The sequence below is a fragment of the Phacochoerus africanus genome, chromosome 8 (assembly GCF_016906955.1).
Source record: "Phacochoerus africanus isolate WHEZ1 chromosome 8, ROS_Pafr_v1, whole genome shotgun sequence".
Lineage (NCBI taxonomy): Eukaryota > Metazoa > Chordata > Mammalia > Artiodactyla > Suidae > Phacochoerus > Phacochoerus africanus.
The window spans coordinates 80,884,275-80,901,524 of NC_062551.1; the positions used below are offsets into that span (position 1 = coordinate 80,884,275).

The window sequence follows — 17,250 nt, forward strand, 5'->3', positions numbered from 1 at the left end:
CAGTTGGGAACCATAAAAAAGTCCCTGCCTTGCCAAATGTCTCCTGCAGAAAAGTCACCCCTGGTGTGAACCACTGCTCTACACCAGGCATCCCCCTTAACAGGTCTAGAGAAAGAACGCCAAGCCCTAAGATTCCCTTCCCTTCCCTGTGACTCTTTAGGGCACATAAGTGAAACCACTGAGATTTACTCCAAAAAAATCTTTTATTAGAGATGAATGAATGAACAAGTCCAAGATTAACTAAACCAGACACTAGGGGCTCTGAAGACAAGGAAGATGCCACAGGAGGATCTCACTCCTGTGGGATCACAGACCAGTCAGGTCTCCAGGGTAAACAGCCCAGCCTCCCAGGCCCAGCTGCTGTGTTGGTCATTGGCACCCCGTGGACTCTTCTGTTCGTCCTGGTCCCTTGTTGCCAGGGCCCAGGGCCCCGTGTCCATGAAGCTGAAATATTAGAGACTGATGATGGCTTGTGTGTATTTGTTTTCCAATATGGGGCTGAAAGTGATGGTGGAATTTTAGCGCTGGGAAGCAGAACCATTAAGTTGCTCCCCTCCCATTTCTATCACTCTCCTTTCGTAGTCGTTTCCTCCCTCAAAGACTGGAAATTTCCAGAGCTGACCAAAAGACAGAAGTGAGGATAATCGCCCCAGACCATTCTTTCCTCTTGCTAAGTCAAAGCGAGCAGGCACATGGGGGTGAGCCCTACTCTACTTCCTGGCTGGGAAATCTAGCAGAGGTCCTCAGCAAGGCTGTGCAGTTCCTCAAAGGGAGTGATATTTGGGATATTTATTTAACATCCAGTACAGCATGGGCACAGACCACCCAGAATGGAGATGGGTTGTAGACAACTGCAGTGTTATTCAGGTGTGAACTAGCTGATTGCCAGTCTGCTCATGAGCCCAGAACCATCCTCTGGAATCTAGCCCTGCCCATTTCCAAGCCTAACTCTTGGGACCAGATGCCCAGACAGGAACACATCTGCAGGACCCTTGTCTTATCCATGAGGCATCTGCAGTGCCTCTCACAGGAATGGATGAAGAGCCAGAACTCAGTAAAGAATACTAGGCTAGGACTTTCCATCGTGGCTCATCACAAATGAACCCAACTAGTATCCATGAGGATGTCGGTTCGATTCTTGGCCCCGCTCAGTGGGTTAAGGATCTGGCGTTGCCATAAGTTGCAGCGTAGGTCAAAGATGTGGCCTGTACCCAGTGTTGCATAGGCCTCTGCCACAGCTCTGATTTGACCTGGGAAATTTCATATGCTGCAGGCGTGGCTGTAAAAAGAAGAGGAAGAAAAAAGAACACTAAGCTAATGAATGGCTGAAAAGACTCCCAGTCTGGCAGAATCCCTGGTCTGCAGAGTGACGAAGGCGGGGTGGAGCCCCTCAGACCAAGCCCCTCAGACTTGGTCTGATGAGGGACTGAAGGTTTTGCAGCTGAAGTTAGCTCGGGAGCACTCTGGTCCCTGGTGGGTATGAGACATCAGCCCTAATGTGAAGGGGCCCAGTGTTCTCAGCAGGGGCGCAGGCCCAAAGCAGGGAGGAAGGACAGCCACAAGGGACAGAGAGAGCAAGACCTCAAGGCACGAACACCTCGGCTGCCCGGTCTGTGGGCTCAAGCCCTAGCTATGAACACTGGGGTCCAGCATGGGGGTGGTTCAGGTGTTCTAGGGCCAGCAAGAAGCTAGTCTTGCAAAAGCTGCACAGAACTTGTCGGAAGAACCCCAGTCCTTGAGCCGTCTCCTTCAGTGAAGCCAACCTGGGGAGAGAAGGAGGAAAACAGATATTTCCTAAGTACCTTTTTTTGTTTGTTTGTTTGTTTTGCCATTTTCTTGGGCTGCTCTAGAGGCACATGGAGGTTCCCAGGCTAAGGGTCAAATTAGAGCTGTAGCCACCGGCCTACGCCAGAGCCACAGCAACGCAGGATCCGAGATGTGTCTGTAACCACACCACAGCTCACGGCAACTCCAGATCCTTAACCCACTGAGCAAGGCCAGAGATCGAACCCGCAACCTCATGGTTCCCAGTCGGATTTGTTAACCACTGTGCCACAACGGGAACTACCTAAGTACCTTTTATTTATTTTATTGTATTGCTTTTTAGGGCCACACCTGTGGCATATGAGAAGTTTCTAGGAGGGGGTCGAATTGGAGCTACAGCTGCTGGCCTACACCACAGCCACAGCAACTCGGGATCAGAGCTGTGTCTGCAACCTACACCACAGTTCATGGCAATACCAGGTCCTTAAGCCACTAAGGGAGGCCAGGGATTGAACCTGAATCCTCATGGATGCTATTCAGATTCATTTCTTCTGTGTCACAATGGGAACTCCCCAAAGTACCTTTTATACACCAGCTATTTATCTCACCCCAGCTTCACCCATCCTGAGCTGGAGTGGGCAAGGAGGAGCACCAGGACAAAGAGTGGCCAGATCATGGCCGCCCTCAATGCTGGAGAGTGGTCCCCCACCCTAATAAGCCTATTCTTCTTTTCTTTTTTTCCCATTTTTTGGCTGCCCCCACTGCCTACTGAATCTGAGTCAGAGCTTCAACCTATGCCACAGCTGCAGCAATGCTGGATTCTTAACCCAATTTGTCAGACTGCGGATTGAACTGGTGCCTCCACAGAGTTTAGCTGGATCATTAACTTTTTGGACCACAGCAGGAACTCCCCTAATACATATGTCTTTTTAGGGCCACACCCACGGCATATGGAGGTTCCCAGGCTAGGGGTCGAACTGGAGCTGTAGCTGTTGGCCTACGCCACAGCAACACAGGGTCTGTGCTGAGTCTGCAACCTACACCACAGCTAACAGCATCACCGGATCCCCAACCCACTGAGCAAGGCCAGGGATGGAACCTGCGTCCTCGTGGATACTAGTCAAGTTCGTTAACCACTGAGCCATGACAGGAACTCCTCATTAAAAAGGTTTTTATTGGGAGTTTCCGTCGTAGCTCAGCGGTTAATGAACGTGACTAGCATCCATGAGGACTTGGGTTCCATCCCTGGCCTTGCTCAGTGGGTTGGGGATCCGGTGTTGCTGTAAGCTGTGGTGTAGGTTGCAGATGTGGCTCAGATCCCACGTTGCTGTGGCTGTGGTGTAGGCTGGCAGCTGTAGCTCCAATTCGACCCCTAGCTTGGGAACCTCCATGCGCTGCGGGTGTGGCCCTGAAAAGACAAAAAGGCAAAAAAAGGTTTTTTATTGTTAAAAATGTCAAGCAAGAGGACTTTCCTCTGTGGCAAAGGGGGTTAAGGATTTGGCATTGTCTCTGCAGCAGTGTGGGTTCCATCCCCAGCCCAGTGCAGTAGGTTATGGATCCTGTGTTGCTGCAGCTGTGGCATAGGTTGTGGCTGGAATAAGCGTATTCTTGACCAACTTTGCTTCCCAGGTACCCTGTTACTGCCCCTCACACCACAGTTCCGGAGTCCTACCGGCATGTTCCTTCTGGGTAGAGGCTGCCTGGCTGAAAGACAGTCTTCTAAGCCTCGGCCCCCACGTCGATAGGAGCGAGTGCTCTCGGAGCTGGAAGACAGGGAAGGGCCAGCGTGATCCCCATGCCCAGAGAGCCCCTTAGAGAGGAGGAAAGGCTCAGGTATAGAGCAAGGCTCAGGGCTTAGGATGGGTGTGTAGAGAGTACATGAGGCCCTCCAGGCTGGGTCCATCACCGGCCCCAGAGGCCCAGAACTGACCTCCAAACTGAAAATCTTCCATGTCTCCTCTCCAAGCTCCAAACTGAAAAGGTTTGCAAGGAAGAGAGGACTGGATTGTGGGTTTGAGGTAGGGACAGCGTGAAGATGCCACTGTGAGTCTCCGGAAAAAGCCACACAGAAGGGACTAGGGACCAGGCCTATGTTATTCCAGTCCGAGCCCCAGACTCCTCCCCAGCTCTGCAGGTCAGACTCCGGAGCAAGGGATCCAATCACCTTCCTCTGAAGGTCTAGCATGTCTGCGTCGGTCCTGGGCCTCAGAGCTGAAAGGTATCCTAGCCTTCAGGTAGGCACCATTCAGAGGTGGGGAAGAAAATGGATGTTGGAGAAGCTGCACACCTGGGCGTCACCAACCTGAACCTGACGGGCGGATACATCTCTGCAGCGGTGGTTCCAGATGTCGGGCTTGGTCGGGAGGGGCCTGGGGGCTCCCAGAGGCCCTCTTCAGAGCTGGGGAGGGTTTGATTGGGCCCCCCTGGTTCCGTGGGGCTTGTGAGGCTGGAGGAGGAGGAGGCCGGACTGCCCAGGCTCTCAGGGGCCCCAGGGGACTCCGAGCTCAGGTTGGGAACTTCAGAACGATCTGAAATCAGAAGTAATAAAGCTTGTCTTTATGACTTACTCTGTGCCCAACTTCAAAGCAGCTCTTGGCCTCTGGGATCTATCATGGCCCCCCGCACCCCCATCTACCTCTCCAGCACTCTTCTGCAACTTTTCCCCATCAGGCTTCAGTCTCATCGTTCACAATGTTCATTCGCAATGGCCAGGGAGGGCCACACTGACTCACTGTTTCACTTCTGCTCACGCCCCCTCCTCAATCTGGACTCTCCTGCGCATCCCTCAGCCCCCACCAGGAAGCATCCCTAATCCACCTACCAATCCCAACAGGATAGACTCCCCTCTCTCTCCCGAGTCCCCAGAACAAGCTCAGTCATCCAACAGTAGTTCTTTTTTATGGGTGGTGGAGGGGCATGCCTGTGGCATGCGGAAGTTTCCAGGCCAGGGACTGAACCTGTGCCACAGCTGTACCCAGAGCCACAGCAGTGACAACGCTGGATCCTTAAGCTGCTGAGCCATGGTCCGTAACCAACTCCAACAAAGAGTTCTTTACCACAGGCAGGCATTACATTAGGTGCTAGAGAAATAGTAGTCAACAAAACTTGCTTCTGTCCCTTCAGGATTTATATTCTATACCACACTGTGCCTTATAATGAACTATACTCCGGTTCTTATCTCCCCCACTAGCCTCTATCTCAGTAGCCCCCAAAGGGACAAGACAAAGCAGATGCTCAATAAATACTTCTCTCTCTTTTTATTTAGGTGAAGCATTGAGGAATTTGGAATGAGACAGACCTGGGTTTGAAGCCCACATCAGGGACTTAGCTGTGGGATCTTGGGCATGTTATTTAGCATCTCTCTTCCTTTACCTGTAAAGGGGTGATGAGAACCTCTACCTGACAGGTGACAGTGAGGATGATACAGACTAACACAGCATTCTTAGCTCAGGGCCCCAGCACATAGCACACCCTCAATGAATGGTATGAGAAGCATTTTTCTGGGCAGCCAACCATACCTCCACTGGTGTGTCCCACACGCCCTTGGACCATTGTCCGAGAAGGGTTTTTGACTGGCAAAGGTGGGGGGCAATCCTCACTCTGGCTCTTAGGAGCAGCTGGTCCCAGGCTAGTGATGGTCTCATAGGTCTTGTTGCTGATGTCCAGCCTCCCACTGGTCCAGCGGACCTGGGTTGGGAGCTTCTGAGGGCAGCGCTGCTGCAGCGAAAGTGCAAGAGAGAGGATGGTTTTGGTTCCTCCAGCTCAGCCCCGCCCCTCCCCACAGCAGGTCTCATCTGACTCTTTCCTTCTGCTGTCTGGAGGCCTGAGAGGGGCTGGGACGCACCTTCTCCTCCTCATCCTCCTCACTGTCAGAGCCAGGCTCTGGGGCAATTCCCCAGGGGTAGTCCACGTGCAGGGGGAAGGTGAGGGTCCCAGCCTGGGCCTGCTCCAGCTGCCAAAAACAAAGTCTTGGCCGTTCAGAGGGTCAGGGGCTCAGTGGAAAGAGAGGAAGGGTCAGGGCTCCCCCTCCTTCCCTAGACCTTACCAGCTCCTCGCACTCCTTGTGCTGCTTCCTCCTGGCTATGTCCAGAGCTGTCTCTCCTGCCTCGTTCACTGTGAGGGATAAAGACAGGGGTCATGGTCAGAGTCAAAGAGGCATAGCTTAGAGGTTAAGACGAGCCTTTGGAATCAAGATTGTCTCGAGTTGAATCCTTGCTCTACTACTTCCTGGCTATGTGACTTAACCCTCTAGGCTTTTCTTTTCTTTTTTCTCTTTTGGCTTTCTAGGGCTGCATCCATGGCATATGGAGGTTCCTGGGCTAGGGGTCGAATCAGAGCTGTAGCCGCTGGTTTACAACGCAGCCACAGCAACATAGGATCTGAGCCCTGTCTGCAACCTACATCATAGTCTCACAGCAACACTGGATCCTCAACCCCCTGAGCAAGGCCAAGGATCGAACCTATGTCCTCATGGATACTAGTCAGACTTGTTTCTGCTGAGTCACGACAGGAACTCCTAATTTTCTCACCTATAAAATGAGTATGATACTTGTAACTACTGATAAGGTTGTTATGAGATAGGCATAGAGAACCTGGCACAGTACATGTCACCAGTACATGTCAAACAGTAATCGCAACTATAGCAACCACTATTATTCTGATTCAGTTAATGTTTATTCGACTAGCTATTTCAGAAAAATTACTTTATTTTATCCTTTTATCAGGTCTACTAGGTCAGTAGGTATTATTCCTGTTTTACAGATGAAGCAGCTGAAGTTCAAGAGATGAACTGACAAATTCCGAAGTCACATAGATGGTCAGAAGCAAGCCAGGGCTAGAACGCAAATCTGTCTGAGAAATCCATGCCTGTTCCCAGTGTCTCTGTCTGGCAAGAAGGCAGGAAGTCCCCCACAAGGGGTAGACAAGAAGAGAGTCTAGTAGAGAAGGTGTCAGAGCCCCACCTGTGCCCACGGAGGCTCTCCCTTTCAGGAGCAGCTTGAGGCAGTCTGGTTGGTTGTACAGAGCAGCACAGTGCAGGGCGCTGTTCCCATCAGCAGCCTTGGCATCCAGGTGACCGCTGTGGCAGGAGAGGGGGCGACAAGGAGGAAGGAAGGGAAGAGACAGGTGAGGGAGTCAAAGTCAAGGGGAAAAGGAGGGAGCAGAAAGGAGATGGGAGAGGAGGGGAAGAGGAAGGAAAAGGGAGCATGAGGAGGTGGGCAGACAGGCAGGGAGGGTCTCACCCATTTTGGATGATGAAATCCACCAGGGGCAGCGAAGCCTGGGTGGCGACTCTGACAGCCAGGTGCAGGGCGAGCTCTCCAGGTGCCTGAATATAGGTCCACACCTCTGAGTTTCCCCTAGTTCACCCACTCCCACCCAAAACGACCCTCTTGAACCCCTGTTGCTCCCCAGATACGAAGCTGCCAGAAGCCCTGAGAGAGGAGACTGAATGGGGAAACCTCATGTTTGGGAGGAGAGTGAGAAAGCACTCCTTCACCGCTTCCTTCAGTGGTTCTGCCTCCTCTTCCCCCAGGAGAAGGTGTTTCCCAAACATGGCTCTTGGTCCTGGACTCCTCTCTCCGCTCCTCTCACTGCCCCACCCCAGACCTCAAATAACCTCAAGCTTTCAGCTCTTGCTTGAGTGTAGGCTGTTCTAAATTCTCTCTCTCTTTTTTGTCTTTTTGCCTTTTCTAGGGCTGTTCCCTCGGCATATGGAGGTTCCCAGGCTAGGGGTCGAATTGGAGCTGAGGTTGCCAGCCTACGCCAAGGCCACAGCAACTCAGGATCTGAGCCACGTCTGCAACCTACACCACAGCTCACAGCAACGCCAGATCCTTAACCCACTGAGCAAGGCCAGGGATCAAACCTACAACCTCATGGTTCCTAGTTGGATTCGTTAACCACTGAGCTACCACAGGAACTCCTAGGCTGTTCTAAATTCTTACCTCATCTAAGTATGGCACCCACCCTGCCCACTGGGCAACTTCACCAAGATGTTAGACAGTTCAAAGACATGGCATCCATTTTTTTTTAAATTTTTATTTTATTTTTTTTTTGGACCACACCTGTGGCATATGGAAGTTCCCAGGCTAGGGGTCAAGTTGGAGCTGCAGCTGCCGGCCTACACCACAGCCACAGCAACTTGGGTTCCAAGCTGCTTCTGTGACCTACACTGAAGCTCATGGCAATGCCAGATTCTTAACCCACTGAACAGGGCCAGGGATTGAACATACATCCTCATGGATACTAGTTGGGTTCATAACCGGCTGAACCACAATGGGAACTCCCAGGCATCCAATTTTTGATGTCCAATTGGTGTCAGTTTATTTACTTTTGCTTTTTAGGGCCGATCTTGTGGCACGTGGAGGATCCCAGGCTAAGAGTCAAATCGAAGCTGCAGCTGCCGGCCTACACCACAGCCACAGCAACACGGGATCTGAGCGGCGTCTGCAACCTATGCCACAGCTCATGGCAGTGCTGGATCCTTAACCCTCTGAGCAAGGCCAGGGATCAAACCCACAACCTCATGGTCCCTAGTTGGATTCATTTCCCCTGTGTCACAATGGAAACTCCCAATCGGTGTCAATTTAATTTTTCGAATGTCTCTGATATCCTTTCCCCCCCAGCTCATGTGATGGTTTTTACTAGAATCATCAATGAAATGGCTTCCCTGCTCTGACCTGACCCGTCCATCCATTTCTAGGGCTATTCAAGGGAAAAAAAGATTCTAACATCTATTGTACACATATTATGCATTAGGTCCTTTCATACTTAATTCTCACTTCAACCTTATGAGTGCTATCATTACCCTGTTTTACATATGAGAAAATGAGGGTCAGAAAAGTTAAGTAACCAGCTCAGGAATTTCCAGGAAAAGACAGACCCAGGATTTTGGATCAGGGCTGCCTGGTTGAAGCTGGGCCCTCTCCCATTTACCCCTCTGATGGGTGGAGTTAGAGCAGATGTCAGAGATAGGGCAGAAGGGAGTAAGAGCCTATCCTGGGGGAGAGCTGGGGAGTGCTGTGGCTGGTGATACGTGGCCCTTGGAGAGGGTTCTCACCTGCCCCTCAGGCCCTGGAAGTGGCTGTCCAAAGTCCTGGCCATTAGCATAGGCCTCCAGTAGCAACAGGAGGTCCCGGTTGCAAATGGCCGTCCGGAGTATCTGAGGCTCAGGGGTGGACCTCCGGGCAAACCTGTGTTCCACATACTTGGCCACGATATAGTCCCTGCGGGCGCTCCTGCCAAAGATAAAGGCGGGAGGTCACGCAAGGACCGTTTCCATTCAGCTGACCCTTGAAAGCATCCCACAAGAGTTAGGGCTCTCCTTTGCCCCAGAACCATGTCCTGGACTCTTTGAGATCTGCAGCTCCCTTGTCCCCAGACTTCCCCCTGGAAGCCTGTGAGCAGAATGCTCTGGCCAAGATCCCCACATCTGAGATCTCCTTACATGTCACTCTCAGCTGAGGGTTTAGGGCCACCGTGAGAGGGCAGCTGGGCTTCCATGACCTCATTGAAGCGAGTGTTTCCGATGTTCAAGGCCAGCTGGGGGGCCAGGGAAAGCGGTGGTGGTAAGACTCGGTGGTTAGTACAGCGCCCCCTGGAGGACTGAGCCTTCAGAGGTCCCGCCCTTAGCCTCCCTCCTGGTCCAGGCTCCCCTCCTGACCATCATCTTTCTGGCTGGTCTGGATCCTGCCCCAACTTGCCCTGCCCCCACCTAGGCCCAGTCTCACCCGACTTCACAAGCTCTAGCGGAGAAGGTCGGCCCAAGCCCCGCCCTCAACCAGACCACGCCCGGAATCCACCTCTGGCCCCGCCCCACCCTCACCAACAACTCGGAGGGGCCCAGCAGGTCCAAGGTGAGCGACTGTATGCGTGAGAAGCGCACGCCCAGCTCGCGGTGGACGCCGGAACACTGGATGCAGGTAAGCACGCCCAGGTTGGTGCTGAGCCAAGTGGGGTCTGCAAAGTGGAGCAGCTCGAGCCTGGAGGTGCGGGCCCCTCCCCTCCGCCCCCACCCCTCTACTCGCCTCACCCCACCTGCAGCTCCGCAGTCACAGCACTGGCCATTCCCAGGCCTGCTCTTCACCTCCGCGATGAGTAGCTTCGTGAGGTCCTGGGGTTCCCCCTCTATTCCGGGGCCCCCCCAGGGCCCCGGGCCGCCGCCGGGCTCCCCCAGGAAGGCACTGCTCAAGGCTTCATCCTTGCTGTTCTGCAGTACTGACACCCACCTGCGGAGTGGACAGGGCGGCGTGGGGATGATACCGAGGTGGTGGGGTCCTGTATCAGGCCCAGAGGCTGCGCCCCTGCCCCCACCCCCAGGCTGGCACTCACGCCTCACACTCATGTTCGTCCTCCGCCTGGAAGTGGTATGTCCTGTTGTCTGTGGGAAGAGGAGGGGATGTCTGGCCCACAGAAATCCTTCTGGGCCCTCCAGCCCCAGGGCTGGGAAGCCCTCACCCAAACCTCTGGGTCCAGATTGAGTTCTTGTTCCTGTGGGGCCCAGCTCTGCTAAGCTAGGAGTGGGAGGTAATGACAGTGGCCAGCAGAGGGGGCAGTTTCTCAGAAGCCACCACCAAAGTCGGATCACAAGAAGGCCCCTACATGTGAAGCCCAGGTTCAAGGGTCAGGCAAGGCCTCTCAGGGCACAGGACCCCACTCAGCTCAGAAGCAGAGTACCTGCCAAACCTACGGCCATCACCCCACTCAGCCCCACAGCCTTCCTTCTTGTCTTCCTGCTCCCCATCTCTCCCCCACTTGCCTGTACCTGCTGCCAGATTGTTGGGCATAAGGTTCCGCTCTAATCACGCCACTTCCCTGCTTCAAGACCTCCCATGGTTCCCTAGTGCCAGGAAATAAGGTCTAAACTTTTATTTTATTTGTCTTTTTAGGGCCGTACCCATGGCATATGGAAGTTCCCAGGCTAGGGGTCGAATCAGAGCTGCAGCTGCCAGTTTATGGCACAGCTGCAGCAATGTGGAATCTGAGCTGCATCTGCAACCTACACCACAGCTCACATTAGTGCTGGAACCTTAACTCACCGATCAAGTCCGGGAATCAGACCCGAATCCTCACGGATACTAGTCAGGTTTGTTACCCAATGAAAAGTGAGCTATGATGGGAATTCTCAGGTCCAAACCTTTTAGAGGCATTCCCAGGCCTCGTCTCATCACTACTCTTATGTGATTATATGAACCCTGCACCCTGGCCAAACTGGCAGACCCATTCTCTTCTTCCATGCCTTTCATCACAGCAATCCTGTCTCCTGACACATCCTCCCCCAAACTCTATGTTCTGTGCCCTTCAAGGCTAACCTCTGCTGCTCTCTTCTCTCTTCAATGGATCCAGTATTGCTGCGGCTGTGGTGTAGGCCAGCAGCTGTAGCTTCGATTCGACCCCTAGCCTGGGAACTTCCATATGCTGCAGGTGCAGCCATAAAAAGCAAAAAAAGCCACATTACCCACATCCATTTAAATAGGCTTTACAGAAATAATAATACTTAATGTGGGGTATGGGTGCATTTGAATGTTTAATGTGATGAGATGAAGCCTCTAAAAACAGTGTCCAGGATTAAAGGAGTCTTATGCCTACAGTAGCAGCTATTTGATAAACGTGTGGAACTGGACATGGGCCCCTACCTGGAGCCTCCCAGGGGCTGTCAGGTCTCTCAAAGAAGCCCTGGGCAGTCGTGGGGGAGGAGGCAGGGACTACTCACGGGTCACCAGGTCGAAGCACTTTTTCTCCTCAGGGTTTGGTCTCACTTGGCAGGTCAGTAAGGTCAGCTTCACCGGGGGCCGGTTTATCTGTGGGAAGTTGGAGATAAAGGATGTACATGTTACTCTCTGGGCCTCTTAAACTCTTAGGCCTCTGTCTCCCAATCTGTTAAATGGGCATAATAATTGTGGCTCAATTTATGTCTCCTTTCTCCCAGCACCTCAAGGATGTGGAATGTGGGTGAAGACAACTTAGGGGCTTTGGAGCCCATCCTTTCTCCCACAGGGGTTCTCCAGCCACCTGGAACCAGGTGTGGGGACAGTTTTAGAGGGAGGGCTTGACATTTGTCTGCTTAGAACACCAGGAGGAAAGGATCCATCATGCCCTGAGACGCCCCCACCCCACCTCCTGGGCCTCACCGTGCTGTGTGAGATGGTCAGGCAGCCATACTTGACTCCACACTTCCTTTTCTGCCAGACTCTTCGAATTCTAGGGCCCAGAGGGATAGAAAGACAGTCGCCCAAGGCTCACGTCTAATTCCCCTGTATCAATGAACCGAGTCCTGGACCAGGATTTAGACCTACTTCTTCATCTCTTCTGTCCCCTGACCCTTATACCCTTCAGTCCCTGGGCTCCCTTCTGATGGAGGAGTCGTAGCCCTGCCCTCAGGAAGCTCCTAGTCAGATAAAGGAAAAACAGTCCTGGTCTCTGGGAATCTTTATTCTAAAGGTAACCACGTTGAGTTCCCTTGAGGTTCAGTGGGTTAAGGATCCAGTGTTGTCGCTGCAGCGTCTCAGGTCACTGCTGTAGGGTGGGTTCAATCTTTGCCCTGGAACTTCCATGTGCCATGGGCACAGCCACATACAAAAAAGGGGGTCATGTGAACTTGGCTCTCTGAGAGTTTCCAATATGATGGAGGAGACACAGCTCCCAATCTTAGGGACTTCCAAGTCTGAGAGACACAGGCTCTTGACTGCAACAGATGAAATACGGTTCCAGACAAAGCAAGATAAATATTGAGACCACCAAAATAAAATTAGCAAATCCATGATCAAAGCTACTTAACACTTTTCCTTTAAGAGGTAAATATTAATTGGTTTAACAAAGTTATTCTTCTCTGAGAAAAACTGATTAGTAAGTAAAAAAATGAACGGATCCCATAAAGGCCTTTGCTTTTCACAGACTGATTTTTTTGTTGTTTTTTTTACATCAGAGAGCAAGGCACAGTCAACAGTATCATTTCCAGCATATTCAGTATATTGTAGAGGTTAAGAGTGAGGGCGTGGAGACTTTCTAGGGCATAATAAGTGCTCAAAAAGTGTTCTCTGCTGCTATTATTCTTCCTCAAATTAAGAACAACCAGCAACTTTTAGCAGAAGTTCAAGTGCCAGGGATTCTGATGATTTTGCTCTGCCAGAGTGGAGGGTCCTGGAACCCTCAGGGTTTAACACAAATGAGAGGAAAAGTCCCTTCCGGCAGCTCCCCCAACCCTGTTACTTACTGGCTGTATGGCTTTGAACAAGTTACTTGAGCTCTCTGGGTCACTTACCCATCACTTTTCTTGTACAGAAAGCCCACCTTCTCTGTCCCAAACTGCTTGTTGCCTTGGTGCTGGTGGATGCTGTAGCCACCTCCTGAATTCTTCCGACCCAGAGTCTCCTGTTTCTCGGACACGCAAAGGAGACATCAGGGCATCTGGGTGGGAAGACCCCCCCATTCTGCAGGGGGCTCACTCAGGGAGATTTCTCCAGGGGACCCTTTGGGATCTCCCCTCTCTCCCTCCCTCCAGGGTGGGCCTTGGGGGTGGGCACTTGTTCAGGGGTGATTTAGGGGCTGACCTCTCTGCTCTCAAGCTGCAGTGTCCCACGGAGGGAGTCCCGGAGCTGGGTCAGCTTCTGTAGCTCCTCCTCCTGGGCCTGACGCAGCTATGGGACAAAGGGCAGGACGCCATCACCAGCCAGCAGACGCACATGCCAGGTACAGTACCCAGACCCAGAGCGGAAGGGCAGTAGCCCTGCTCTCTGGGCAGAAGCCAGCTCTTCCAAGCCACAGATTCCCCTGGAAGGACAAGGGATTTGGCCACACACCCAAGAGTGAGGCCCGACTTACTGTGTGTACTGAGGCCGCCAGCTTCTCGATGAAGGGAGACAGGCTCTGAGCAGCCTTCCAGCCATCTTGGAAAAAGCTAAGAGGTGGGAGGCCAAACAAGGGACCAGAGAGAGATGAAAATGAGACGTGAAGTGTAGGAGGTGCTCTGAGGTCACAGGGCACCTTGGGGCAGTATAGTGTGACAGTCACAAGCAGGCACCTTGGAGTCAGAGTGGCTGGGTCCAGATCCCGCTTACTAGTATGAGATGTTAGTACATCTGAGCCTCAGTTTCCTCATCTGAAATATGGGGATGATATCAGTAGCTGTTCACAGGGGTGTGCGTAAAGTACTTAGTGCCTGATACATGGTGAGCACTCAATAAAGAGCAGTTATAAAAAGCATTACCAATGAGGCATGCATGTGCACACACGCGCGCGCGCGCACACACACACACACAAACACACACACACACAGTCCTTGAAGGCCTGCCAGACCTTGGAAATGGCCTTATTCTGGGTTGTCTGAAGCATTAAGGGGCAAGGGAGCTTAGGGGCAGGGGTGGGAAATGGGAAGAAACCTACTTGTGCTGGGCATGGAAGAACTTGATGAGGCTTTGCAGAAAGTCAGGTCCTTGCTTCACCTGGCTCTCCCCGGCTTTCAGCAGATACTGGGGAGAAGGCAGGGAAAGGTGTGCAACGTGAGCAAAGCTGAATCCTGGGGACAAGGGGCTGTTGTTCCCATCTTGGGCTAGTCTTTTTGATTGTGACTGAATCTTGGTGACATCTCAAGGGCTATCTGGCGAGGACTTGGGCTAGGACTGTTGACTGGGGGTTCAGGGATGCAGACAGGAAGACACATGCCACCCTCACCCTTGGACACCGCTTACCTCACACATGTGCAGCTGGAAGATGCGTCGCTCTCTCTGTGTGTCCTGGGCCACCTCCCCAGAGCTCCCTCCTGTCACCCGGGCCCGGTCCCTCTCCTTCTCCAGCCTGGCCCTAGACCCCAAGGAAAGAGAGGCATGAACAGCTCTCATTAGCCCCTTGCACAGGCCACTGTCTCTACATGCTCCTCTCTGTATGGGCACACGAGGGAGGGGACCCTCCTCTGTGCCAGCTGTGTGGTGGGACTGGGGTACAACGGTGAACAATGTAGACTCAGGGAATCCACAAGCCAGCTGGGGAGAAAGACATGAATCAAATCACAGCCTTGAAGAGAGCAGTGGGGGAGGAAATGGGAGATCTGACCTCGTGAAGCTGCCCAGGAGGTGATGCTTGAGCTGAGATCTAAAGTCTAAGAAGCTGCCGTGGAGGAAGCTAGGGCTGAGGAGGTGGATCAGCCCACCTGACAAGCTGGACAGGAGAGATCAGGGCTTGCAGCAGAGATGGAGAGGGAGGTGGTTTGGTTCCAAGTGAGGTAAGGATGGGCCAGACCACTCAGGGCCTGATTCAGACCATGTTGAGGTTCTGGGTCTTTATCTCAAGAGCAATGGAAAGGAGTTGAAGGTGATGGGCTCAGAGAGAGCCAGGTGGGATTTGGGGTGATCGGTTTTGATTTTGCCAGAAGGAATTCAGGATCACATAGGTTAGAAGACCACACGGTGCCTTCATTCTTCTAGGCCCTGAAGCTTTCCATTTCAAACTTAGAAAACCTTGATTCTTTTCTTTGTACATGAAGACAGAGTGCTTCCCACTCTGTCCTTAGAGTGACCCAGACCTTCCCCTTACAGATCTCAGGGTTGGTGGTTTCCCATGCTTAGGGATGTGTGGAACTGTGTGTAAATGGTTTCCTGGAATTCCCACACCCATGAGATAACCTACTCTCAGCCAGGAGAATATTTCCACATCTGGGGCTGGGCACATGTGACAGGGCAGGACAGGTAACAATGTGTCTACGTTGTTACCATGTTTTTCAATAGAGGAAAATGAAAAATAAGCTAAATGTGTATCAACAGGAAGTGGTTAAATAAATTAGGCTATGTATACAGATAGGAATACTATGCAGCTGTTAAAAAGAGTGAGGCAGATCTATATATACTGACATGGAAGGACATCTGATCCACAGTAAATGGACAAAAAAAATAGAAGCTACAATAGAGTACAGTGGCTAAAAATATAGATTCTGGATTTGAATGGTAGTCCCCTTGTTTACTTGACTTTTATAAATATTTTAATTTTTTAAAAATTTCTTTTTTTTTTTTTTTTTGAGGGCCACACCCGTGGCATATGGAGGTTTCCAGGCTAGGGGTCAAATCAGAGCTGTAGCCGCTGGCTTACACCACAGCCACAGCAATGCCAGATCCGAGCCGTGTCTTTGACATACACCACAGCTCACGGCAACGCTGGATCCTTAACCCACTGAGCGAGGCCAGGCATCAAACCTTCTTCATGGATGCTAGTCAAATTTGTTTCCTCTGAGCCACGACGGGAACTCCTTTTTATAAATTTTTTAAGGTTTCAGTTGCCACATTTTACAAATGACACTAATACTGCCTCATCCTTAGATGATATAACACATGGGAAATATTTAGTACAGTCACTGTGTGTGGTAAGCCCTCAATAAATGGCAGGACTATGATGATGCTAATGGTACTGATGATTATAATAATAACTTGATGATTCCTTTAGATAATTTTTTATCGTAGAATACTTCCTATTTATTTATGTAATTCTTTTTTTTTTTTTGTCTTTTTGCCTCTTCTAGGGCTGCTCCCGAGGCATGTGGAGGTTCTCAGGCTAGGGGTCTAATCGGAGCTGTAGCTGCCAGCCTACTCCAGAGCCACAGCAAGGCAGGATCCGAGCCGCACCTGTGACCTACACCACAGCTCATGGCAACGGATCCTTAACCCACTGAGCAAGGCCAGGGATCAAACCTGCAACCTCGTGGTTCCTAGTTGGATTCGTTAACCACTGTGCCACAATGGGAACTCCTATTTATGTATTTTTTGGTTTCCTTTTTTGGCTGTGCTTGTGGCATGCAGACGTTCCTGGGTTGGATCCCGCACAACGGCAACTCAAGCCACTGCAGTGATAATGTCAGATCCTTAACCCACTGAGCCACAAGAGAACTATTTATGTAATATTTTTTAATGCAAAGTCTGGCTGGTAAAGATTAAAGGACAGAAGCTAGGTAGCTTAGGAAGAAGACAGGCCGTGAAGTAGCATACATGGCTTTGTGAATTACCATAGCTCTGTTCCTCAACCTCAGCTACAGTAATTTACAGAGATTTCCCTACAAAGTCTTTTTTTTTTTTTCTTCTTTCTTTCTTTTTTAGGACCTTACACGAAGCAATGTTGATGCAATGTTGGATGTAGGTCTTCGACCTACACCGAAGCTCGAGGCAACACCGGATCCTTAACCCACTGAGGGAGACTGGGATTGAACCCTCATCATCATGGATACTAGTTGGGTTCATAACCTGCTGAGCCACAAGGAACTCCTCCTACAAAGTCTGATGTAGGTACACAAGATGACCTGATAGAGCTCAAACTAATAGCTGGGTGTGCTTTTATTCTACCCTGCACACAGCCCAACTCAGGAAACAGCAAATCCCATTCTCTCCCTGTCTGCAAAGGATCACTTATGTTTTATTAACCTTTCTTCCTTCTTCCTTCCTTCCTCTCTCTCTTTTTCTTTCTTTCTCTTTTGCTTTTTAGGGCCTTGAAATTCCAAGGCCAGGGGTCAAA

At 51.4% G+C, this 17,250-nt stretch overlaps 1 protein-coding gene across 4 annotated transcripts in view; it reads right to left on the minus strand.

Moving 5' to 3' along the window:
• Positions 1-184: 184 nt before the first annotated feature.
• The window catches only part of ASAP3 (ArfGAP with SH3 domain, ankyrin repeat and PH domain 3), a 50,338-nt gene continuing 33,272 nt past the window's right edge, over positions 185-17,250 (minus strand). Inside the window, exons 6-25 of one of the 4 annotated variants that reach the window (XM_047792439.1) lie at positions 14,451-14,562; positions 14,146-14,231; positions 13,585-13,660; positions 13,314-13,400; positions 13,025-13,134; positions 11,895-11,964; positions 11,477-11,564; positions 10,096-10,144; positions 9,802-9,992; positions 9,590-9,723; positions 9,212-9,306; positions 8,825-9,002; positions 7,005-7,090; positions 6,726-6,841; positions 5,810-5,877; positions 5,609-5,716; positions 5,283-5,478; positions 4,067-4,292; positions 3,437-3,527; positions 185-1,763 (exon numbers count right to left, since the gene is read on the minus strand). In XM_047792439.1, the coding sequence (XP_047648395.1) occupies positions 1,689-1,763; positions 3,437-3,527; positions 4,067-4,292; positions 5,283-5,478; positions 5,609-5,716; positions 5,810-5,877; positions 6,726-6,841; positions 7,005-7,090; positions 8,825-9,002; positions 9,212-9,306; positions 9,590-9,723; positions 9,802-9,992; positions 10,096-10,144; positions 11,477-11,564; positions 11,895-11,964; positions 13,025-13,134; positions 13,314-13,400; positions 13,585-13,660; positions 14,146-14,231; positions 14,451-14,562 (2,242 nt within the window). In that variant the 3' untranslated portion in view covers positions 185-1,688. Of the gene's footprint in view, positions 1,764-3,436; positions 3,528-4,066; positions 4,293-5,282; positions 5,482-5,608; positions 5,717-5,809; positions 5,878-6,725; positions 6,842-7,004; positions 7,091-8,824; positions 9,003-9,211; positions 9,307-9,589; positions 9,724-9,801; positions 9,993-10,095; positions 10,145-11,476; positions 11,565-11,894; positions 11,965-13,024; positions 13,135-13,313; positions 13,401-13,584; positions 13,661-14,145; positions 14,232-14,450; positions 14,563-17,250 lie in introns of all 4 variants that reach the window. The other 3 variants (XM_047792441.1, XM_047792438.1, XM_047792440.1) reach the window with 3 other exon arrangements.